At 43.7% G+C, this 26,496-nt stretch overlaps 1 protein-coding gene across 1 annotated transcript in view; it reads right to left on the bottom strand.

Annotated features, from left to right (window-relative positions):
- Positions 1–9,819: 9,819 nt before the first annotated feature.
- Positions 9,820–26,496, bottom strand: part of cnksr3 (cnksr family member 3) — a 57,591-nt gene continuing 40,914 nt past the window's right edge. Inside the window, exons 17-24 of the mRNA XM_066676813.1 lie at positions 24,502–24,671; positions 19,327–19,400; positions 17,430–17,501; positions 15,896–15,957; positions 15,376–15,467; positions 14,414–14,615; positions 11,417–11,598; positions 9,820–11,178 (exon numbers count right to left, since the gene is read on the bottom strand). Coding sequence (XP_066532910.1) covers positions 10,939–11,178; positions 11,417–11,598; positions 14,414–14,615; positions 15,376–15,467; positions 15,896–15,957; positions 17,430–17,501; positions 19,327–19,400; positions 24,502–24,671 — 1,094 coding nt within the window. The 3' untranslated portion in view covers positions 9,820–10,938. The remainder of the gene's footprint in view (positions 11,179–11,416; positions 11,599–14,413; positions 14,616–15,375; positions 15,468–15,895; positions 15,958–17,429; positions 17,502–19,326; positions 19,401–24,501; positions 24,672–26,496) is intronic.

The following is a 26,496-nucleotide window of genomic DNA, read 5'->3' on the forward strand; positions in this document are numbered from 1 at the left end:
CTCCGGGTGACTGTCTGTGAGGAGTGTGGTGTGTTCTCTCTGTGTCTGTGTGGGTTTCCTCCGGGTGACTGTCTGTGAGGATTGTGGTGTGTTCTCCCTGTGTCTGCATGGGTTTCCTCCCACAGTCCAAAAACACACGTTGGTAGGTGGATTGGCGACTCAAAAGTGTCCGTAGGTGTGAGTGTGTGTTGCCCTGTGAAGGACTGGCGCCCCCTCCAGGGTGTATTCCTGCCTTGCGCCCAATGATTCCAGGTAGGCTCTGGACCCACCGCGACCCTGAACTGGATAAGGGTTACAGATAATGAATGAATATACGGTAAAACAATTTGGCAACATTATACATAAGATTTATATTTATGAACATGATTACTGGAATATTTGTATTAGTCAGTATTATTAGTTACGTTAATGAACTCTAATTAATATGTAACCTATTCCTAAGTCTTAATCACAACCTCATACTCAATAGGGAGACAATGACAGGGCTTTGTATCTGAGCGACCTGGTCGTAGCCCTTTCTATTTTTAATGGGAGTAAACAGAGGAGAGCTTTTCTTGCTCTGAAGTGGAGATAAGGTCTTTAGAAGTCTTCTCTTTGTAGCTTTCTCTCTGTGTGGCTTTCCTGGCAGTTCATGGCTCCAAAACCACAGTCACTCTGAGGAATGTATGGGATAGAGAGTTTGGTTCAGGCTCCAGTGTGTTTTTCTGCAGGCTGTAAAAGAGGCTGAAAGGCCTACCCCCAGTTCCACTGGATTTAAAGTTAAATGACATGGTTTTGAAGTTGGTAAGATGCATAGTTCCATATCTTGGACAACACATTACTCGTTGATTTTGGTGATATGTGGATATTATTGCATTTATAAACTGTATCATTCACTTTCTAGTGCATTTATGACAACTAAGCTCCATTTTGACTTTACTGTAGTTGTGATGTTTCGCTGACAAATATGCACCAATCAGCCGCAACGTTTAAACCACTAACAAGTGTCATGAATAACTTGATGATCTTGATACATTGTAACCTGGGTGATATATATATGAATGGGTCAGATCAGGGAGTTTCTGTTATACAGTGGTTAGTACCTACCAAATAGGTCCAAGGAAGGACATGGCAAGATGTACATGGATGCATAAGGTTCACTCACACATGTGGAGAGTGAAGTCTTGACTTTCAGGTCTGATTCCACATGCTGAAAGGGTTAATGCTGAAATGTTTCAGAACACGTATGGGGCTGTGTAGCCTCAGACCAATCAAAGTGCCCTCGCTGACCCTTGGGCATGGGAGCATCAAAGGTGGAATGGGTCCTGGTTCGATGAATCAGGTTTACCCAGGGAAGAGCAGCAACTATGAAGCACAATGGGAAAAAGGCAAGCGGTCAGAAGCAGTGTGATGTTCTGAGCAGTGTTCTGATGTGCCACCCAAGACTTCGCAGGATGGCTTCGGAGGTCTTGTGGAGTTTCAGTGGATATTAGCTGTTTTGGGCACAATATTAGGCAGTACAATGTAATGTTATTTCTGATCAATCTGTATACTGTAGGTGCAGTTGTCCAACTGCTTGCCCTGCCATCAGCGATCACCAGTTTAATCCCGGGTAATACCTCAGGCATATAAAGATGGGACTCCAACAGAGCACAGTTTACCTCGCTCTAATACCTTTTCTAAACAAAATAACTCTGGTCCTGGAACCAGTTCCTTTCAGGGTTCTTGTAAATTGGCTGCTATCCACCAGTTTTGATGGGCACCAAGAATACATTGTGTCACTGTGGCTGAATTTAGCACCAGAGCCAGAAATAAAAATCAAGATAGATTCAGGAAAGAGTCATAGTTAATCCACTGTCTTCAGCATTAAATCTGAGTGAGATATGACATACCTTTGGAAATGTTACCATGGAGCTCACGAACAGCAGAGAAAAGTAGAACACCGATCACATTTTATTCTCTATTATTTATTTATATAGCACTCTGTGAATGACCAAGTTCAGCTCCACTGGACGTGACATTGCTTTATTTGAGGCTCTGAGCTCTTTCTGGAGCTTCTTTAGCTTGACACACCCATGGTCATGGTTCACGCTGAAAGACCTACTATTATTTGGTTACAGCTGGGAACAACATTTTCTGGTTCCAATTTATGTTCTTAGAAACAAGCAGAATGGTTCCAAAATAAGTTTTTGAACAGGAACCAAACCGACTCAGTGCCACCCCCACAGTGGGAACACATTGGCTGATGTGACAGATCTGGCCAATTTACATTCCCCAGCGTGTTGAGCTGTCCAGTGATGTTGTGTTTCCAACAGCTTGTAAAGAGGTGGTAGCTGGCTTCACGTGTCTTGGAAGAAGCCTGTGCGTGTTTGGTTCTTCCAGGTTGGTGGCTTTGTGTGCGGTTGGTGGAGTCCTGGCTCACCGGAGGTGACCAAGAATTGGGGAGAAAATTGGACTATATACAGTAGTTAAAATAATATTATCCATATCACTTACATAAATGTGCTACAAAAGGTTATTTTAGCAATGCCACTACCACTTTTAGTTCCATAAAGAACCATTTTTGCTGATGTTTTAAAATGGGTAAAGAAACTTAAGTGATGGATTTTTAAACCTATAAAAGGTTCCTCACACATTTCACAAGAAAAACAATGGTGTGCAGCACCTGAAACTACGGATATTGGAAGCCTGTGCTAGCATTTCTCCTGCGGTGTTGCTATCAGCTATCAGACATCTTATAAGTGGTTAGAAACTTGTAAATAACTCATGAAAGAATAAAGTTACGTTAAAATCAAGCACACCATTGTTTTTCTTGTGAAATTCCCAATAGGTTTGATGTGTCACATGACCCTCTTCCAATTGAAAAAACAAAAGTTGGATCCAAAATGGCCGACTTCAAAATGGCCACCATGGTCACCACCCATCTTGAAAAGTTTCCCCCCTCCCATATACTAATGTGCCACAAACAGGAAGTTAATATCACCAACCATTCCCATTTTATTAAGGTGTATCCATATAAATGACCCACCCTGTATAGTGTTTTAAAACATAAACAATAAATCTTCAGCCCGTACGTGAATACTAAGGTGTAGTGAAGCTTGAACTTTTCATGGTTATGATGCTACAACAATGAACACAATGATATATGACTGCTTTTTGTCATGGCTCCATCTGTTCCCCATGAAGTGATGCAAAATAGAACATGAGGAAAATGAGTAAACCTTGTGCTTTTTTTGGTCGTTGAGAAGTAAACAGATCCCTGTGGCTGAAAGAGCAGATGAAGTTTATTTGTTTCAGCTTTGACTTCGTTACAAATGAGGCACAGAGTCAGATTAGGGGTCACTTACATGCTTCAGCCTTAAAAGCACAGCGTTAAAAATGTAGAAATGTGTTTTTGGAACATAAATCATACTTTATACGTTATATGTGCAGGTACTGGGGAGAAAAACGTAAGATAAAATGCAGAATAGTAACTTTTTAAAGACCTAACTGGAGGCCAAACATCTCCTGGTGGAATACTCAAGGTCAGGAAAACGGTGGATATCGTCCAAGCCGACATGCTCACGTGCGCTCCCCTGAGACAACACAAACTTTACTCCCCCCACAAACTTTCCACAGCAATATGACTTTCTAAGAATAGCCAAAGAAGATTCCAGAACGAAGCTGTGTATAAGTCCTTAAGCTTAAAAATAACAGCATGTTACGATGAGAGGGCCTCCAGACTCTCAGTGATGGAGGTTCACGTGATCATCCATCTTCTGCTATCTGTGTGTATACACTACTGGAGGCTGAGCAGTGATAATAATAATAACCTCTCCAGCACAGACTCACGTCTGTCTAGTCACCTGGAGAGAGTAGAGAAAGCACTCCAGGAATTATGGGTGTGAGGCGGACTAGGACGGTGCCTGCTAGGGAAAAGCTATTAGGCTGAAGTCCTGTAATTCATGTAAAGTCATGCATTGAACATCACTGCTGGTCTGGCATGTTTTCAGTGTGTTATAGGATGGCTGGAGATTGGAGCTTCCACGTTAGTGCTGCTCTGGCTCAACGCCACCGTGAAGTCATCCGTAAATGTCCATGAAATGATCTCTTTTGTCCATCTGTTTCGTGTTCTTACTTTGTGTGAATAATCTGCGGTGGTGGAGTGATGGTGAAAGGGTCTAAAACATATGTATATTTTGCTGTACACAGTAAAGGAGTTTGGTGTGTTCTCCCTGTATCGGCGTGGGTTTCCTCCGGGTGACTGTCTGTGAGGAGTGTGGTGTGTTCTCCCTGTGTCTGCGTGGGTTTCCTATGGGTGACTGTGAGGATTGTGGTGTGTTCTCCCTGTGTCTGCGTGGGTTTCCTCCAGGTGACTGTCTGTGAGGAGTGTGGTGTGTTCTCCCTGTGTCTGTGTGGGTTTCCTCTGGGTGACTGTCTGTGAGGATTGTGGTGTGTTCTCCCTGTATTGGCATGGGTTTCCTCCGGGTGACTGTCTGTGAGGAGTGTGGTGTGTTCTCCCTGTGTCTGCGTGGGTTTCCTCCGGGTGACTGTCTGTGAGGAATGTGGTGTGTTCTCCCTGTGTCTGCATTGGTTTGCTCCGGGTGACTGTCTGTGAGGAGTGTGGTGTGTTCTCTCTGTGTCTGCGTGGGTTTCCTCCAGGTGACTGTCTGTGAGGAATGTGGTGTGTTCTCCCTCTGTCTGCAATGGTTTGCTCCGGGTGACTGTCTGTGAGGAGTGTGGTGTGTTCTCCCTGTGTCTGCGTAGGTTTCCTCTGGGTGACTGTCTGTGAGGATTGTGGTGTGTTCTCCCTGTATTGGCATGGGTTTCCTCCGGGTGCTCCGGTTTCCTCCCATGCTCCAAAAACACATAATTGGTGACTCAAAAGTGTCCATAGGAGTGAGTATACGAGTGAATGTCTGAATGTGTCGCCCTGTGAAGGACTGGCGCCCCCTCCAGGGTGTGTTTCTGCCTTGCGCACAGGGATTCCGGGTAGGCTCCGGACCCACCGCGACCCTGAACTAGATAAGCAGTTACAGATAATGAATGGATGTACACAGTAGAGGACAGTTTGTGAAGACATGAATGACTCAGAAATACAGTATATAAACATTTTAATTCCCAAATGTGGCAAATACAGTCAGCCCTTTTATGCCAGTGGACAGATATTTGCTCGCTGTCTGGGCAGTCCAACCTACACCTAACAAAAATGCACCAATGGATGTTTATAGGTTTTGTGAGGACCAGCTAAATGTCCTCAGATATCCTCTATCTACAAATGTTCATGTTTTCCTGTCATTATGGTGATATTTGTTCTTCACAATGTGCTAAAAGCAAAAGCTAACACTCTTTACCTTTTTGAAATGTGCTGCTGTCTCATCTTTTGTCTTACCTCCACTGTGTTTGTGAACAGCAGACTGTTAGCCTCTGGCTAGTTAGCCTCTGTAAATAGAGGTGCTCAGTAAAACAGTTATTGTGGTCCCTGCGGACACAATTTTATGCATTCTAGCTCTGGAACCACAGATGTTCTGAACTAGGAGCAGGACGTTTATTTGATGCCTCAGGTAAAGAGTTATATGGGGAAACAATGCTGCAGAACCCCCCACTAGCAGAAACATAATCTAAGTACACTGATTCTTACTCAGGCCTGGGAACATCCTACAGTGCTCTTTTCTGTTAGAGAAGCCTTTTTGATTCTGGGTGTAGCTCTAGGACCTACAGTGTGTATAAGATTATAATCCAAACTGCATTAAAATTTTGTCAAGTTCTGGGTCCTAACAATGTGTTAAAATACTACAGGGATCTAACCTCACAGCAACATTTTTATGGCAATACTTTAGAGACAAATTTTTAGAAACTTTTGAAAAGAAAAACACCCTTATACTGAAACTTCAAATCTTGAGATTGAACTTAGAGATATTCTAAAATGTGTTCAAAATTAAAATAAGAGTAGGATTTTTTTTTCAGTTCAAACTAAATTTTTCATTTTTATATTTTTTGATAATTGAAGGCTTATATTTTTCGGTTGAGGATTTTATGTTTTCTGATTCCGATCTTATTTTTTTCGCTTACAGATATTTTGTTCAAAATCAGATCCTTGTTTTTCAGTTTCAGACTTTTGGCCCTATTTTGCCGTGGGAGGCGGGACATCAGCGGAGAGGGACGTGGTGTAATGACTGACAGCCTCACAATGAAGGAGGAGGACCTTCCTCACTGCTGACTATGAGAAATATCACTGAACACTCACGTTATACACAATATTCGGTGCGAAACTCTGACTTTAGTGACAAAGTCCTGTAAAGCTCTTTTAGACAACATTTGGTGCCAATCACAAGCGATAAACTCTACCAGAGTGTGTAGTTTCCCACCATCTTTTTGCTGGTGATGGAGTCTGAACAGAACTGTTCAAAACATGACTGGTCAGTTTCAGAAGTTGTTCCTTTAAATGATAATAATCCACAGCTTACTTTAACCACACTGCCCTACACCCCAGATTACACAGCAGTGAGAATGGAGCAAACAGAAACACTTATTTCTCCATTTCTCTTATTTCTGCTCTCTCATTGTTCCTAAGTTTTCTTAATTCTCTCTCTTAACTGTGTCCGTTTTTCCCAGTGTGACTCCATTTTAGTGCTCTCACATTAAAGCAGGTCAAGTGAAGAGACTGGATATACTCAGACTAGAGTATACGTCAGAAGATGAAGCAGATTAAAACGATTTGTTTTACCCCATATTTTCTGATTGAGGCAGCCTACAAAAACTAACCCAAACTTTACATGGTGCATGTTTCTGCAAAAATAAATACATAAATAAAATAAAAAATAAAACACATATTGGGATATGAGTCACAGCCACACCCCGGCCTCACACTCCCTCATGATATAGTCACATATACAGGGGACTACAATTCGTGACACAGTCGCATATTTTCAACATTTTATGCGACAATATCACGATCATAAGTGAATGGGTAATTACCATAGAAACCGTCATATCCGTGCGCCGTGTTATGCGACAGTAACACGACAACTCTTCCTCATTATGACGTCATTGCCACCCGTTAATACCACTGTCTTATATTTATTTACGGAAAATATAACGTTAATAATTCATTATTTGCTAAAATATCGACGCAATAATGGCTAGAGAATTGTCCTTTTCAGTATTAACCTTTTGAAAATTTGTCAAAATAACGTTAAGTGAAAGAAATGTTGTTAGCGTTAAAGCTAAAGTAGGACACCAATAATAAACATTGTTTAGGAGAAATATTATAAAAAATGGGCGGCACGGTGGCGCAGCAGGTAGTGTCGCAGTCACACAGCTCCAGGAACCTGGAGGTTGTGGGTTCGATTCCCGCTCCGGGTGACTGTCTGTGAGGAGTTGGTGTGTTCTCCCCGTGTCCGCGTGGGTTTCCTCCGGGTGCTCCGGTTTCCTCCCACAGTCCAAAAACACACGTTGCAGGTGGATTGGTGACTCGAAAGTGTCCGTAGGTGTGAGTGTGTGAGTGAATGTGTGTGTGTCTGTGTTGCCCTGTGAAGGACTGGCGTCCCCTCCAGGGTGTATTCCCGCCTTGCGCCCGATGATTCCAGGTAGGCTCTGGACCCCCCGCGACCCTAAAAATTGGATAAGCGGTTACAGATAATGGATGGATGGATTATAAAAAATACTTTGTTTTTGTTGTAATAAAAGCCTATGTGTAATTCACATTATGCCTTTTTCTATGTTATGAGTGATGACGCCTTAATGAGGAAGAGTTTTCCTGTTGCTGTCGCATAGTGTTTCTATGGTAACTACCCGATCACTTATGATTGCGATATTGTCGTATAAAATGTCACAAATATGCGACTATGCCACGAATTACAGTCCCCTACATATGTGTGAACAAACAGTAATTTGGACTTGGTTTATGACAGAACCAGCAGAGCCCTTATCCCCCGCCTCCTAACAGTGGATACACCTCGGCCCAGGTCAGTCACCATAACAACAACAACACCACCAACATAGCCCCCGAGAGAGTCCAAGGGGGAGTCGCTGGCAGCTCCAGCTTCCCTGAATTTCCCATAACAGGAACACAGTGTTGTAGATTTAATTTATTTGATTTAATTTCGTTAGGTGGGAGGCCATATTTAACAGTTTGAGCAGCTTAAACGTCTCTTTCTGTGCCAAAGAGCCCCACAGCGCCATCTAGTGCGCAGACGTCTTCAATTCTCATTCAAATCAGTGTCAGAGGCTTAGCTCTTCCTGATTCGACACAAAAGGCAGCAACTGATGGCTGAGTACGATCTGTCGGCTGGAGCCACGCTCCTCAGCTCGGCACTGACGAATCTTTGGGGTGATCCTTCTTTCAGTGCACTTCACACTTGCAGATGGCGGCTGTGGACTAATGTGAACAAGGGCTTTGTGCAATTGTCTGATTATTGGAGGCCAACAGAACGTGATTTTTGGGGAGACGCTTGTGGAAAGGGGATTACATTCTTCAAGATACTGAATATCATTAGAAATTATGATGTTGGACCTTTGCTGAGGAAATTTAAAAATCTGGTCTTTTACATTTCCATAAGACTGCGATGTCATTCAGCCACAAGTGCATTATGGTTCTTTTCCACTGCAAGGTCCTACTTGACTTAGCTTTACTCTTTTTTTTTTTGTTTGTTTGTTTCTTAAAGGCTAAGCATCACTTAATGGACCTCCATGAATATTCCACATTATTGTAGTTACTGACAGATATAAGTATGAATAAAAATGAAAATAGCAGCTTAATTTGCTTTAAAACTGACAATTTTATTAAATTGACGGAAAAACCCGAGCTCGCTACGGAAATTCTCGAACGCGACCGTGACGTCACTGGTGGACAACAGCTGAACAACGCCGCGGTAAAACACCGTTATGACTGACTGTTATGACAGTATCTAGCTAAATAACCAACATTATTCATGACAATAGCCTAGCAATAAGCTAAACTCAAATGTAGAGGTACCGTTATTCTTGTAAATGTGATCGAAGTCGAACTCGAATTCCTCCGACACTATAAACCTCCGTAATGCAGCTACGTAGCCGAGTATAATCTGAGACACCGAGTTTAGCGAGTCAAGCTAACGTTAACTAACACCAACTAAAACAGGCGATCCACCATCTACGTCACAGGCAAGACGCCTATCAGAGTTTCCCAACATGGTTGGGGGGGCAACGGTCTTTTAAACCTTATTTCCTGATTTTTTAAGAAATAACATGTTTCTGACTCTCAATAAACACAAGTTAGGAACTCAAACTCCACTGTATTTATTTGTTTGACACTTTCATAGAGTTGGTGCCTGGCCTTTAAGCTAATTTGATCCTTGGTAGCTTGCAGACTATTGATTGGTCAGAGACTTAATGCAGACATCCAGCACAAACTCTCCATCTGTAAAATCTCCAGCTGCAGCAGAGATCACATTTCTTTTTATCTGATTCACAACGACAGCTTGTAAAATTACACCATGGTCCTTTGAAGAGGTTCAAACGCTCGTGGGATCGTTGGCTGATGAAAGAATCCAGCGAGAGCTCTTCCAAAGCCCGCTGTTCCCGTTAGAGGCAGGGTTTTGTGACGTCATGGGTTACGATTTGTGGTAAGGGAAAAGTGATGAAGTAACAGATCCCAGAAAGCGCGCAGAGCCGAGCCGAGCAGGTACCGTGCAGTGGAAAAGCGTCCTTAGTGAGGTCAGGTGCTGATGATGGATAAGTTCTGGACACACCACTCCAACTCATCCCAAAGGTACCGAATAGAGCCCCATCACGTCAGAGTTCCACTGCTCAACTTTTAAACAAACCACTAAAGTCATCTACAGACAGAAACTACCCAACAAGATAAAATACTTCAGGTATTTATTTACAGTTGTAAATACACATTTATGTAAAACAGAAGCAATAAAATAACTGATTTTTACAGACAATTATTTAAATTATATCAAAGAGAATTTCTCCCAAATCACTGCCAAACACTGTTCGAACCATAAGCGATGTGTTCCTGTCCAAACACATGGAACATATACAGCACACATTGTACATATATATTGCTCTACATACTTTGTTAGCTCCCTTTGACTCTGTCCTTTAATGGTCAGGACCCCCACAGAGCAGGTCATACTCCGAACTGCAGTGACACTAACGTGGTGGTGGTGTGTTAGTGTGTGTTGTGCTGGTGTAGAGTGGATCAGACACAGCAGTGCTGCTGGAGTTTTTAAACCCCTCAGTGTCTGGACTGAGAACAGTCCACCGACCAAAAACATCCAGCCGACAGCGTCCTGTGTCACTGATGAAGGACTAGAGGACGAGCGACACACACTGTGCAGCGACAGATGAGCTACTGTCTCTGACTCTACATCTACAAGGTGGACCAACGAGGGAGGAGTGTCTCACAGAGTGGACAGAGAGTGGACACAGGGTTTAAAAACTCCAGCAGCTTCTGCTGTGTCTGATCCACTCTACACCAGCACAACACACACTAACACACCACCACCACGTCAGTGTCACTGCAGCGCTGAGAATGATCCACCACCACATCACACCTGCTCTGTGGGGGGTCCTGAACATTGAACAGGTGCTAACAAAGTATGCAGAGCAACAGGTGAATTGCAGTCTGGAACTGTAGAAGAACAAATAGCTGCTGTGAGGTCAGTGATAAATGGTTGGGTATGAATTTCAAAGGCATCCACAATAACTCAGTACTGCCACCTGCTGTTTACCTCCAGCAACTCCCTGAATGTTTACAACCCAGCAGGTCGTCTGAAGAGTCCAAGAGGAGTTTTCTTATTAAACAACCAGAGGATGATAATGGACAGAACTCCTTTGTTTTTAAATGGTGCAAAAGTAACATTTAAAATCATATTAAAAAAAAAAAAAAACATCAAAGAACAAGTTAAATAACTTAAAGAACAATGGGTTTAAAAACAAAAACAACCGTCTCCCTGCTCCACAATCAGGTCACTGTCCAGGAGTTTCCACTCACACACTGGTCTCTGCGTACACAGTGGGGCTGGAGCCCTGCTCAGACGCTCCGGACTCAGGGGGTTGGGGCGGTTGTGGAGTTAGTTTGGTTGGTGGTGCTTTCTCTGCCGCTCGAGGCTTGTGGCTGACCTCCTCCAGCAACAGAACATTAGCATTCCTCCAGTGTCGGTATTTAGTGGCGTCCAAAGCTGTATCAGCCAGAACCTGCTCTATGGCCAACAGGTCAGCTTCTTTGGCCTGGAACACAACACAACACACACTGTTTTATTTTGTTGTAAAGCCACTGGTTGGCAATACTGCCCCCTGCTGTCTGCCTCATATTAAGACTTTAAAATGCTACTTTTATATATGTATCTATGCCTATGTAGTTGATTCATTTTCTTAGAAGATAAAGCAGCCACAGATTCTGAAATTCTCAGTCGCTTTGGACGTCCACGAAGAGCAAGTGATTCACCTTGTGCTCCTCCAGTCCTACCTTTAAAGTGCTGTTGAGGGCCCTGACCAGGTGTAATTTCTCGTTGATGATGTCGTTTTTGCAGCGTCTGATGAAGGAGGACCTGTAATCTCGCTTGGATAAAGGCTGAAGAGATCCACAGGGCGTGAGGCTAGCGTTTTTCAGGTCCAGATACAGCATCTCCAGCTCATCAGACGGAGGTCCTGGAGGAAGTATAACACAGTTGGGGCATCTTCTAAATTCATTACATAGAGAGAGATTTATTTTTAGCCTTAATTTTACTCTGTTAAATATTCAGAGGGAAAAATGTTTATATACAACCAGCTAGAGTTGTTGTATAAAGAGTTTGTAAGATTTTAAAATTAATTAAAAGTTTTACAGAGCTTCTGATCATAAAAACAAACGTTTAGACAAATCGTCACTGTATTCATAGTCAGTGTCTATTTTTTTACTCTTGATACAATTGAAACATCCAAGCAACTCAGTCAAGACTTCAGAAAACTAAATGTTGGACCTCCAAACATCTGATTCCACATCATGAGACGTTTACAAACAACCAAAGGTTCTCCAAACAACTGCACAAACAATTTTACACAAATGAAGGAAGTGTGGTACGGCACAAACACGGTTTGGTGGGTCTTCCAACAGGACAATGATCCTAAGCACTCCTCCAAAGTTAAGTCAGAATAGCTTAAGGACAACAAAGAGAATATACTTGAATGGCCATCACAAGGTCCTGACCAGGACTTCAGAGATAATTTTTGGAGAAAACACGTTCAAGCAAAGAGTCCAACAAACTTGGCTGGACAAGTCACCCGGAGGAAACCCACGCAGACACAGAGAGAACACACCACCCTCCTCACAGACAGTCACCCGGAGGAAACCCACGCAGACACAGAGAGAACACACCACACTCCTCACAGACAGTCACCCGGAGGAAACCCACGCAGACACAGGGAGAACACACCACACTCCTCACAGACAGTCACCCGGAGGAAACCCACACAGACACAGGGAGAACACACCGCACTCCTCACAGACAGTCACCCGGAGGAAACCCACACAGACACAGGGAGAACACACCGCACTCCTCACAGACAGTCACCCGGAGGAAACCCACACTCCTCGCAGACAGTCACCTGGAGGAAACCCATGCAGACACAGGGAGAACACACCACACTCCTCACAGACAGTCACCCGGAGCAGGAATTGAACCCACAACCTCCAGGGCCCCGGAGCTGTCTGACTGCGACACCACCTGCCGCACTTGAATATAAAATGCAAACCCTAAACACAAAATGTAAGGTTACATAAAATATGTGGAGCTGTGAAAAACTTAGCTTGAAAGCCTTAAGCCCAGCTCTATGTGCAAAACTTTGCCTCAGCTGTACGTCTTCACATGAGCAAAATCATCTCATTTAAAACAATCCCACAATGAGAAATATTATAAAAGTCAGCAACACTTCACAAGTACAAGACCAGAGTTCATTCATGTGCATTTAAGAGAGCCAAAGGCAGGGGGTGCTGTGGGAGCTCACTGACTATTGATGTCACACTCTGAAAATGGTTAAGGAATAAAGCACAAGCCCAGTTGCTCGCTGCAGTTGAGTGTTTACTGCATAGTTTGGGTTAAAGGGAGATGAAGGAAGCTGAAAATTCAATGACCCTTCACTGTACGCTGGAAAATCATCTGCTGTGGTGCGCTAAACCATATGTGCCTGTTAGTAGGTCAACGATGCTTCTAAACTGTGTAGACCGGTCTTAGCTTATTTACGAACATTTCTGTTCCTCCAGCAGCAGTCACTATTAAAAATTTGCTGTTTCTCAGAAACGTGTTTTTATTGTCAAAAGGTGTCAGTGTGAACTGTCGGGCTGTGCTGAGCTGAACTGCACAACGACGAAAACCCTTCACTTCAAGCAGCACCCCCCTACACCCAGTAATACAGTACATCTTTTTAATATTTTGAGACAGTATGAAAAATGTGGATACCACCCATCCTAAAGGCTATCTGAATAAGACAACAATTAAGCACAGACACAATAATTAATTAATAATAGAAACAAGAATAAGAATGTTTTACTTAAGGTTACTTCCTGTTTTTTATTATTACTTAATGATTGATAGTGACATTACCTTACAATTTATTAAGATTTATTCTTAAACCTTAGTCTTAAGTAAATTAATGTACCCCCACTGTAAAGTGTTACCGAAAAATCAACTAGATTTAAAACTATTTCACTTCCCAACACGTGACAGTACGGAGTTGACCATGTGAATATTATGAATGTTCTAAAAAAAGAACATTAAAGACATAAAGGAAACTATCACACCTTTTAAAACAACGTGCTTCCTTTTCTGACTCAAAAAAACAACCGCAGCTCATCACAACACCCTCTTTCCATGAGCTTATCTTTCAGATCGGAGAAGCTAAAGTTCTCAGTCCTAATACCTCTATGAATGTGGCCCGTGTTCAATGGCTAGAACCCATACGTTTGGTTGGCGCTGCAGTGACACTGACGTGGTGGTGGTGGTGGTGTTATTATGTGACGTGCTCATACGAGTGGATCAGACACAGCAGTGCTGCTGGAGTTCTTAAACCCCTCAGTGTCTGGACTGAGAACAGTCCACCGACCAAAAACATCCAGCCGACAGCGTCCTATGTCACTGCTGAAGGACTAGAGGACAAGCGACACACACTGTGCAGCGACAGATGAGCTACTGTCTCTGACTCTACATCTACAAGGTGGACCAACGAGGGAGCAGTGTCTCACAGAGTGGACAGAGAGTGGACACAGGGTTTAAAAACTCCAGCAGCACTGCTGTGTCTGATCCACTCTACACCAGCACAACACACACTAACACACCACCACCACGTCAGTGTCACTGCAGCGCTGAGAATGATCCACCACCACATCACACCTGCTCTGTGGGGGTTGTGTGTATGTGGCAATGCATCTTAAACCCACATAAGGACAGCTTGTTTTGGACACTGAGGCGAGCAGTGGGTCATCACTCACGCTCATTGCCGTGGTAACCCTGCAGTCGGCATGGTGGGGTTTCCTCAGCGACCGTCGCCTGAAGAGCCTGAGAGTCTGAACTGAGCTCCAGCCAGGACTCAGTGTCTGAACTCTCACACTCTGTAATGTTACACACCGGAGACACCAGGGGAAGCATCGCTGGACACGGAGATGAAGAAGAGCGTGGAGGAGGCAGATATCCCTGCAGAAACACACACACTTGTAAATAAATACGCAAATTTAGACAATACCACAAGTGAACACAGCTCTAAGGTCTTACTGAAACATCTGGGACCTGCTCTGATCAAAACACCACAAGGATCAAACCCTACATCAGTGCTCTCCCCCTGTCTAAACAGCACTGTTCAGAACGACAGGTTTCAGCGCCTGTTCCTTTAAACGATAACCAGTCACAGCTCAGTTCAGCACGAGTTCAGGGGTTGCGGAACGAGTAGCAGAAGCAACACCAAACAAGACAGCTCACTATGTACCTACAGCTTGTCTGCGCTAACTGTCAAGGTGAGAAAAAAAATGTGTTTCTTTCAGTTTGGTGTTGCTGCTGACGTCCGATGCTTCAGCACCTTAAAAACCTCAGCTCCACCTGCTGCATCAGAAGCATGCGGTTGTTGACCACAGTTAACAATCTCAACACATTTTGTCTGTGCTCAGGAAAGAAGCCATTAATCATCTACATTAAAAACACGTTTAAACAGGAGCCAGTGGGATGGCGTTCCCATGGACACTTCGTCCATTTACACGCTAAGGAACGGATGGCGTTTGAATAGACGTGTATTGACCTAAACGCATGAAAAGCCATCGGTTTGAGAGTGAGACTGAGCAGGGGTGACCATGGACATCTGACCTATTTATAACTAGCGGGGCGGGCTACATACGGCGGTGGTGGTTTGGCCCATATGCAATAAAAAGTTCATCAGTGCGTTTGAAAATGGAACACTACTCACATTAACTGTGCTGAGCTGCTCTGTGAATTGGGAACAGGTTTCTGCTGCCTCTTCCTCCTCATCTTCATCATCACTGGCTTCACTGTAGCATTCTAGGCAAGCGAACACACACACACACACACACACACACACACACACACACACACACACACACACACACACACACACACACACAGTGAAGCAACTACAGAAAATGCTGTGACCACATAAAGGCACAAGCCACCTTTGGCCTACTTTGATCTCCCTTATAATTTATGCAACAGTCGTCCAGTTTACCACTGCGTTCTTTGACATGGTGTTTTCATTTCCTGAGAGAAAATAAGTTGATACACTTCAACAGAAAACACATTTCACTCCTTTTTAATTCACATTCACTGTTTATTTACTCACTTTAACACATCGGGGGAAAAAAGGATCAACTCTGTTCTCTGCGAAAGCTACAGCAGCTTTTAATATTTTTATGTTTTTGTTATTTTTATATTAATTTGTGTGTGTGTGTGTGTGTACATGGCATCCTTACCTTCAGCAGTAGTATCTGCGACCTCCTGCTTCCTGGAGGCTGCAGTGAGTTTACTCAACCACCTGGTAATTAATAAATAAATAAATAAATAAAAATCTAAAGGGGAATTTCAGGATTGTCCATTGTGACACTGTAATGAATAAATAAGTCTCTTTACAATGAACATTAAACGTTAAATTTAGCAATGAACAATTCATGTAAAACCTCTCTAAATGACGTTTTTAAAATGTACTTAATGCAAACGTACAGCCCTCTAAGTGAAGAGAAAGATGAACTCACAAATACACAACCCACAGCCTTAATCAGTGTCAGTGTGCGGTGCCTCGGCCTCATCAGCTCTAACCACAGCTACAAATAGACATGTTCTAGAACATATAGGACCTATTACAACCTTGACAATAACGTAAGGCTAAGCTAGGTCTGTTGCATTTACGCGTACAACATGAGATTTGTGTAAAATGAAAAAGTTGACAAAAACTGCACTTTTGAAAATGAAGCTATTTGGCTGGGATTAGCGCCCCCTTGTGGAGAGCTGTCAGCCTGCAAAACATGAGCGAGTTGGTCAGTTAATGGAAATGCTTCAAAAAAAGATGTTTGGGATGAGTGTAACACCACTGAGACTAGATTTGGTCCCATCTTTAAGGAGAGCAAAGGTTAAAGACACAGGGGCACTCATCTTACACTGAGGGGTGAGTTCTGATGTTCGTGAGATGCATATTCTAAAGCTGAATTAACAAACATCATGACTATAACACTGCAGTAAAAGATAATATAATACCAGCAATGAGTAGAGAGATGGGGTGGGGGGGGGAGAGAGAAAAAAGAGAGAAAGAGAGAGACAGAGAGGGTTGGGGTGGGGAGAGAGAGAAAGACAGAGGAGTGGGGTGGGGGGAAAGAGGAAGAGAGAGACAGAGAGGAGTGGGGTGGGAGGAAAGAGAGAGAGAGAGGAGTGGGGTGGGGGGAGAGAGAGAGAGAGAGAGAGAGAGGAGTGGGGTGGGGGGAAAGAGAGAGAGAGAGAGACAGAGAGGAGTGGGGTGGGGGGAGAGAGAGAGAGAGAGAGGAGTGGGGTGGGGGGAGAGAGAGAGGGAGAGAGAGAGAGAGAGGAGTGGGGTGAGGGGAAAGAGAAAGAGAGAGACAGAGGAGTGGGGTGGGGGGAACGAGAGAGAGAGAGAGAGACAGAGAGGAGTGGGGTGGGGGGAAAAAGAGAGAGAGAGAGAGAGAGAGAGAGAGAGAGAGAGACAGAGGGTTGGGGTGGGGGGAAAGAGAAAGAGAGAAAGACAGAGAGGAGTGGGATGGGGGAACGAGAGAGAGACAGGAGTGGGGTGGGGGGAAGAGAGAGAGAGAGAGAGAGAGAAAAAAATAGAGAACGAGAGAGAGAGAGACATAGAGGGTTGGGGTGGGGGGAAGAGAGAGAGAGAGAGAGAGAGAGACAGAGAGGAGTGGGGTGGGGGAGAGAGAAAGAGAAAGAGGGTTGGGGTGGGGGAAAGAGAGAGAGAGAAGGTGTGATCTTACTACTTGTACTTTTCACACTGACTTTTGCATGTCTTTGGTGCTCTCAGCTGCAATGAAGAGCGTCACAATCTGCGGGTGGCTGGCCTTTATAGCGCTAGAGGAAATAAACACACACAAAATATACGTACAAAGTCTTCATCTGCTTAAAACCTACTGTCATCCGTGGGATAAATGGATGAACACAAAGTATTTTTATACTCAGCTCCACTGACCACACAGCAGCTCTTTGTTCTGCAGCCCACCCGTTGCTCTGCATACCTTGTTTATCTCCTTTCACCCTGTTCCTCAATGGACGTGGTGGTGGTGTGTTAGTGTGTGTTGTGCTGGTGTAGAGTGGATCAGACACAGCAGTGCTGCTGGAGTTTTTAAACCCTGTGTCCACTCTCTGTCCACTCTGTGAGACACTCCTCCCTCGTTGGTCCACCTTGTAGATGTAGAGTCAGAGACAGTAGCTCATCTGTCGCTGCACAGTGTGTGTCGCTCGTCCTCTAGTCCTTCATCAGTGACACAGGACGCTGTCGGCTGGACGTTTTTTGACGGTGAGCTATTCTCAGTCCAGACACTGAGGGGTTTAAAACAGGATGAACGGGGGCAAGGTATGCAGAGCAACATGAGCTTCAGTCTGTAATTGTAGAACTACAAAGTGCTCCTGTGCGTGGTCAGTGGAGCTGGAGGTCATAGAAACAACAGCAAGTGTCTATGTAAAGATCTCATGCTAACTGATCAATTTCCATTCATTCTCAGCTGCATCTGGGGGGTGTGACTATAATTATACAGTGTATTATAAAGCTAACAGACATAGCACTGGCCTCTGTGTTATTTTAGAATTAGACATAAGCTACCGCGTCCTTTTTAAATAAACACAGAGCACTTTCTGCTGGTTTCATTGCCTAATCTCCATTTATCTGTTAAAATACTTTAGAAAATAAAACTAAAACAGTACGTATAAATGGGTGTCATTTCTTTGGACACACCACGGTTTGTGTTTTTGCCTCCAATAAGCTGCAATAAGCAAATACGCAGTAACGTGTCCAGACTTGTGTTCACTCAATTCCCCTCAGAAAATCACTCGACCAGAGGTGCCCAAACATTTGCACACAACTTAGTGAGCCACATGCGGCGGCTCTGTCTGTAAAGGAAGCGTGTGAAAGCACTTGAGTGAAGTGTGTGTGTGTTTACCAGAACATTTCCTGTGTCTGGGGGAGGAGGTGGCAGCATGCTATTAGAGCAGAAGTTGAACTGTGCTGAAATCTATTCTCTGCTTGGTTTAACTCTACTTCTTTACACGAAAGGGCATTGACCTCAGAGACTTTACACAGCTCTGTCTGTTAGTGCATGTTTATCATTAGACACAAAGGTGCGTTCTGACCAAGTAAGGTCTGGTTACACTGATGAAGGGGCTTCTCTTAAAAGCCAACATAGAAATAGAAATAACTTCAGCTACTCATGCATTGGGCCAGAGTGCTTGGGCCAAATCAAATTAATTCCCAGGTCGATTGTTTTAAGCGGTCCTGATAGAGATACTGAGAATGTACATATACACTACACTACAGCACGGTACACAGTGTCATTCTGGAACATACAGGCATCCTACAGGGTGGGCCACTCATATGGATACACCTTAATAACATGGGAATGGCCCAAGTTCCGTTAAAACCAAGCACACCATTGTTTTTCTTGTGAAATTCCCAATAAGTTTGATGTTTGATTTCACTAAGGTGTATCCATATAAATGGCCGACCCTGTACACCAAATGTCAGCATACATACTAAACAGACACGATGCAAAGTATAGGTATACGACACCAGTGAAGGGAAGAGTCTACACTGGAGTCGTGAACCCAGTACAGCAAGTCAACACTTGTTTTCACAATTGCCAAGTAACTGATAATATACAGGAAAAAGAAAAAAAAAACTCACAACTTCCTCCTGCACTGTTGTGCCTGGTCAAACGTGAAGCCTCTCAGGCTGATGAAGCCCTCCGCTTTCTCAGCCTGGAACAGACAGAGAGACGAGATCCACAAGAGTCTCGGTAAACACCTGAAAACCTGAAGTCTCCAGACCCCACTTTTAAACTCACCCTGATTGGATTTCGAACTCTAAACAGAGTTTGTACTTTAAAAAATGTACTCTTTAGTCTGTTAATCTACTCTGTGTTTAGCCCCTGATCAATGACCCTCTGTGAGAGCTTTGTTATGCTAATTGTCGACTGTGATTCCAATGAGGACTGGCTTTTAGGACACAGACCTTCCCAAAATATACAAGTTACGTGTGGAAAGAAATGCAGCGGTTTGGAATTTTAGATGTATCTACTACCACCGTTACTATGACTAAACCTTGTTTATATATGTTAGTCTTATTCAAAAGTATTCAACTACACCACGAAACACATGCAGTATATTAAAAATAATATAATAAGAGAACAGCACACACATGACTTATGTGTAAATGTACAGCAGTGGTGTTAAAGTCCAGTGGTGTTCCGTAAAGGTACGTTACATTCTCTTCTCCAGAAGGAGAGGTGGATGTCTGTAATCTTTCATCACAGAACTGTGTCAAATAAAAACATAATAAAAGTCCTGGAGATGAAACGGGGCGTATGGAATCAACACAGTTTTTAAAATCTATAATTATAACAGAATAAAGTTCCCTAACTGAATGGTGACAAGGTGAGTGGAGAGGGAGCATGTTTGGTGGGTGCAGTGTGACTGAGTTTAGTCAGAGTTCCAGTAAATAAAGGGTGAAAGGTAAAGAGCTGGGCGCTAAGTGAGTTTGTGACAGACTGTGCACTGATTCATTGTGTTACTGGTTGTTCAGCAGCCTGACGGCCCGAGGAAGCCGTCTCAGATCCGCTTTATTTTCATTTAATACCATCAACAATCACTAACGGTCTAAACCAAAACACACACATACTTTTGGATAGAATACAGGGGGTCCTCGACTTACGACGTTGATCCGTTCCTACGTCGCGTCGTAAACCGATTTCCGGTGTAAGTCGGAACATACGTACATACTGTACGTAAATAACATACTGTAAGCACGTATCCTATCCTCACACCTATCCTCCTCGGTCTCGAGCCGTGTAACCGTGTATTCTTCCGCCGCGTACACCAAACACGAAGTTCACGTTACGACACAAAACCACTTACGTCGAAACAAGGCTTTACACAGTAAATGGGAGATGTGTCGTAACCACAAAACATCGTAACTCGGGACTGACGTAACCCGAGGACCTCCTGTAGTATCCTCCAGAAAAGAACAAACTAACGCTCTGGGATTAAATGCTTCTGTGATGAAATAATGCTTCACATTCGCCATTTTTAAAATGGAAAACTACAAAACAGTTTTCATAAAATGACAAGAGTGGGAGTATGTTTGAATTTTGAAAATGAAATTACAATTACACTTTACACAAAAACATTAAAGCGTATTTGTACACCAAACACATACAGATATTTAAAATAATGTTTATGACCTTTCTTACTCCGATAAATCTTTGTATTAAAGTAAAACACTTTACAGAGTAGATCAAATGACCGGCATGGGCAATAAACAAAAACAAAACCGCACTATGCTTGGAGTGCAAATACTCTAGCAGTGAGTTCTGAAGATACTGTCACCTTGCGATATTTTTGGAGGGCAATGCAAAGGCCACTGCAGTCAAACTACACCAAGAGTTCAAACAGTAGCAGAAGGCTTGACCAAAAACTCAAATATATCTACAGCGCGACAGTACACCCGGGCTGTGGTAAATCCAATGATTTGGGGCAAACTAGAAGGAGATCTGAGAAAATGTGTATGCAAACATGTTTATATGATAGATACAGGCGTTTAATAGAGAAGGTGGTATAACTGTACCAGCTGAACATAGAGCAGGGCTCCTCAACCTTGTCCACCTCATGGCCCACATGTTTATAAATTAAAAGCATAAATCCCCACAAGGAAACTTTATGTAAAATCGTTTTATTTATCAGATGCTGACACTGAAAACATTAGAATTAAGGCCCAAACTGTCTCTTAAAAATAGATCATCCATTTCAGTTCAATCGCAGCATCTAATATACATAAAGATGTTAGTACACAAGTGAGATGTGTGAGGTCTTACTTCTACCCCTGCTTCTACCTATTAGTGCCAAGTGCCTGCCTTTTAAGGCTGCAAAATCCTTTAATGCCAACAGGTGTCTCAAAGAATTTCACATATACTGAACCATTAGTGTTCTGCAGCCCACAGGTGTGAAGCCCTGGCCTAGAGAAAGCATGTGAGTCATGAAGATTAAAAGGGCCAAGGACAGATGCTTGGAGGACACCTTGTGTAAAAAGAGCAATAAAGAGAGGTGTTATTTTTCTGGAGAGGGACAAAGTGTTGCCTGTTACTGACACAGGAGTGAGCTGTGCAGACATTTACGACAGCAAAGAGAACCAGAGTTGGCAGTGAGTCAGAAGTCCTCAGCAACTATGAAGAGAGCAGTCTGTGTAGTATGAAGCAGGGAATATACTGAGTTGAAAAGCTCATAAACATTATATAAACATAAACATCTTTCCAAAACATTACAAACAAAAGGAAGGCCGTCTATGGGCCTGTACTTATTGATACCAGTAGTGTCTAGTGTTGCTTCTTAAGAATTGGGATGGCAACAGCAGGCTTTAAATCCAGTGGAAAAAAAGGCAGAGTTTGTTGGTCAAATGGAAGAGAGGGCATTAAAAAGATTCTCATCAAATGCAGAGCAAGGGACTGAAGGATGGTACATTACCACAGTGTGTCTCGCCGTGGGTGACAACAGAGGAAAACTATGAGGAACAGGTAGCATTGAGGTCAGCCTTGTATTTCAATAAGAAACCTCGTAAGTGGTATGTTTGTCTACTGTTTGTCCTGATCTTGGATCCAGGATCCAGGCTGGTATTTTAAAATGGCTAGCGGGTGTGCCACTATAGCTGCGGCTGCTAATGTACCTCACTGGCGAGGTATACTGACATACCAGTCGGCCATTTTACAATCAAACATCAGGATCTGAAGGCCTCTGACCTAGTGCTATGGAGACATCCTGACTGTAGATGGAGATGACTTCATAGAGACAAGGATCAATCTCTTTGAGGTTGCAAGAGCTGATGAGATTTTCTGTAAGTCCTAGGAACGTCCCTGTGCTTTGCTAAACTAATCTCAGCAATCAACTGTTCTGGCACCAACCAGTGACCCACCTGCTGTGAAAGTGTTCAAGTCAAAGGAGGTTAAGATTATGATGATTGTGTGTGGGGATATTGACATGCTGTGTGAAGTTTCTACTTGTGTCTACTTTATCTAAATATCACCCACAGATTCACATGAAAAAAACGTAGGCTTGCAAAATAAAAAGATAAGTTTGTTAAATTTATAAAACACAGGCTTCCGTTTGTGGTGATGGTAATGACTGCAACAGGAGAAGAATCAGCACATTTGAAGGCCATATATTCAAATGATGTCACTTGAATCTTCAGATTGTTAGAACCACAACTTCAAGGCCACCACCCCTTCCTGTAAGTCAGAGGGGTTTAAGGTGATGCTTACAGCCACACGCTTCGAGCAGATTTGGGTTGAAGAAACAACTGGGTGTATGCATCAGAATGTCCAGGTATTGATCCTTTATGATGTCACAGAGGATTGGGTACACTGCCCAATAAAGAATGACCAGAGCACAGTTTACCCAAGCACATATAAAAGGGTGTAATCATGATCTCCAAGTACAATACTCAATGATGAAAGGTTGACACTGCAGTTCTGGTGTAATTTGGTGCAGAAGAAAGTGTTATGAATGGAAGTGCAGCACTTTGGTCCTGGGGCTGTGGGTTTGAGTCCTCCGGGTGACTGTCTGTGAGGAGTGTGGTGTGTTCTCCCTGTGTCTGCGTGGGTTTCCTCCGGGTGACTGTCTGTGAGAAGTGTGGTGTGTTCTCCCTGTGTCTGCGTGGGTTTCCTCCGGGTGACTGTCTGTGAGGAGTGTGGTGTGTTCTCCCTGTTTCTGCGTGGGTTTCCTCCGGGTGACTGTCTGTGAGGAGTGTGGTGTGTTCTCCCTGTTTCTGCGTGGGTTTCCTCCGGGTGACTGTCTGTGAGAAGTGTGGTGTGTTCTCCCTGTGTCTGCGTGGGTTTCCTCCGGGTGACTGTCTGTGAGGAGTGTGGTGTGTTCTCCCTGTGTCTGCATGGGTTTCCTCCGGGTGACTGTCTGTGAGAAGTGTGGTGTGTTCTCCCTGTGTCTGCGTGGGTTTCCTCCGGGTGACTGTCTGTGAGAAGTGTGGTGTGTTCTCCCTGTGTCTGCGTGGGTTTCTTCCGGGTGACTTACTGTGAGGAGTGTGGTGTGTTCTCCCTGTGTCTGCGTGGGTTTCTTCCGGGTGACTGACTGTGAGGGGTGTGGTGTGTTCTCCCTGTGTCTGCGTGGGTTTCCTCCGGGTGACTGTCTGTGAGGAGTGTGGTGTGTTCTCTCTGTGTCTGCGTGGGTTTCCTCCGGGTGACTGTCTGTGAGGAGTGTGGTGTGTTCTCTCTGTGTCTGCGTGGGTTTCCTCCGGGTGACTGTCTGTGAGAAGTGTGGTGTGTTGTCTCTGTGTCTGCGTGGGTTTCCTCCGGGTGACTGTCTGTGAGGAGTGTGGTGTGTTCTCCCTGTGTCTGCGTGGGTTTCCTCCAGGTACGGGATTCCTCTGACAGTGTACTGGCTGTGCAAAATGGTCCATGGGTATGAATTATTGGGTGAGTGTGTGTGATGGATTGATGCACTGTCCAGGGTGTGTTCCTGTTTCCCCTGTCACCCAAAGATTTGAGGGAAGCTCTGGACACACCATGGCCCTGAACAGGATGTAACATGAATATATAAACGAAATGGAATGGAAGTGGGTGCCGTAGCTGTGAGTTATCACTTACGCCGACATGGAAATGACGATGTGTGTCCAAACCACAGTCATCATCTTATCCAGTCAACACCTTCCAGCTGGTGTTCCGTTTGTCACAACTAAGTCAATCAATTATGTGCTGAGTCTCCATGTCTGGAGAAGACTGGGGATGTGGAACAGTGCGTTCGTTTCAGTGCCATAGTGTTGTGACAGCTTTAGTGACTCAAGAACTAAGACAAGACTCACCATTTCACCTTTGTACCAGTACAGGCAACTTCCCTTCAGCACAAACCAGTATTTCTTCCATTTATGCCCCAGGAAGCCTCGGCTCTCGCTCCTTTTGTAGAGCCAGGCCTGAGAGTCCACACAGCCGAGGTCCTTCACCGAAACCTTCCTCCGACTCATCACGGCATTTCCTGTCGGGCAGAAACACACACAAACATGTTCACAGATTTCTATGGGTTTTGCCACAAGTTGGCCATAAGTCAAGAGCTGTCAGTTCCACACCAGACTAAGAGTGTCACGATGTTTTGTGGTTGACATATTGTCAGAGGAATATTTGCGATAAACTGTAATATCGTCATCTTGAATATATTTCCATAATAATGCAGTTACACTCTTTTAAAGAGCAATAAACATTTAGTTTAAACACAAGTTATTAACAACATTCATACATTAGAAGTGGAATATAAAATGTTTTAAATATCCTAAATAAACAATATACAATAAAACCACTACATAATATAACCACTACATAAAAATATACAATAAAACCACTACATAACGGACCTATGGCCACAAATGGAGAGAAAGGCTCCAGAACAAAGACAAAAGGGGGAAGGAAAAAAAAAAAAAAAACACGGAACAGAAGAGTGGCTAAAAATATTAGTGGCATTCATCTTTATATAAACAAACCCTGCAGTAAACCCTTTTTCAAAAACACATTTCAAAAGTCCCCAATGTAATTATTGTGACTAAACACTAGATATTTGTGCTTGTTAGATATTTGTCTAGCACTCATCCATCTTATTCAAGCTGCTGTATGTAAGCTTTTATAGTTAAAATGCAAAGAAACAGGATTACACAACCAGGAGAAGTGTGTGTGTGTGTGTGTGTGTGTTTGCACAATGCAGTGTGATGCCGTGTAAAGTCTGAAATAGAGTTTTAAAGCCGGAGGTGTTTTAAGATGCGAGTTAACTCCATTTCTAGAGAAACTGAGGATTATCTGCACCGGAGATGTCCCGGAGTTGTCTTTCACACATGCAGCACACAGCATTAGGTTTTATACATCCTGCAGTAGGAAATTAAACACCTGTTTTAGACATGGAGCAGGATTTTATCCTGTTAGCGCCCTAGTAAAGACTGAGTCAGTGCGAGTGGGGAATGTTCCGGAGCTTCTCCTGTACTTCACAGGCGCTGTGCCAGGCCTAAAGCATGTGTTTCACCTTCCGCTGCGAGACAGAAAATCTCCCACTGTGAGCTGCATGCGTGAAAGTCCACTCCGGGACGACATCTAACCCGAAGATACGATCGCAGCTGTAGATAATTCATACTCACCCACAATGCCAATCACCAAGCCTTGACTAAATTCACTTGTGTGTTCACAATCACAGGTTCATGCGCAGAGGAAAGAGACCAAAGCACAGCCCGCGTTACCAAATGTTCCTCCGACTCACAGTTATGTGCAATTTTACATTTCCACAAGAGAAATCCGCGGCACAAGGACACAACGATAGTCACCACAAGCAATCACTCTGTCCTCAGGTAAACAGCAGAAATGCACTTACTTTGAAGACAATGAGTGGGCAGATGTTCCAGCTGTTGTTCATCAGCTGCCTTTTTAAATCTCCAGTCCTGCACATTGATTCACATCAGGGTTCTTATTCTATTTAGACTGAGGTTTATGATGATCACTCACAGCTCTAAAGCTAACCCAATCACAAAATCGGTAGCGTTTTTCAGACGTGGTCAGTGCGTTTCTTGAAGCGGCACAGAGGTCATTGTCATTCTTTGTGGTTAAAAAGAACAGCAGCTGCGTGGAGCAGTGGAACCGTGTTCACTGGTGCGATGGAACTCCGTCTGATAGTGTTCTGGGACCAACCGGTGAGGCATTTGAGATCCTCACCTCAATAATATATTTGTAGCTAAATGCTGTCTTAGAAAAGGTCTGAACAGCAATGTTTGAATGTTATATGTAGAGGATATGGTTTATTAATCATTAACACAACGCTGTCAATTCTG

The sequence above is a fragment of the Hoplias malabaricus genome, chromosome 7 (genome assembly GCF_029633855.1).
Source record: "Hoplias malabaricus isolate fHopMal1 chromosome 7, fHopMal1.hap1, whole genome shotgun sequence".
Classification (NCBI taxonomy): domain Eukaryota; kingdom Metazoa; phylum Chordata; class Actinopteri; order Characiformes; family Erythrinidae; genus Hoplias; species Hoplias malabaricus.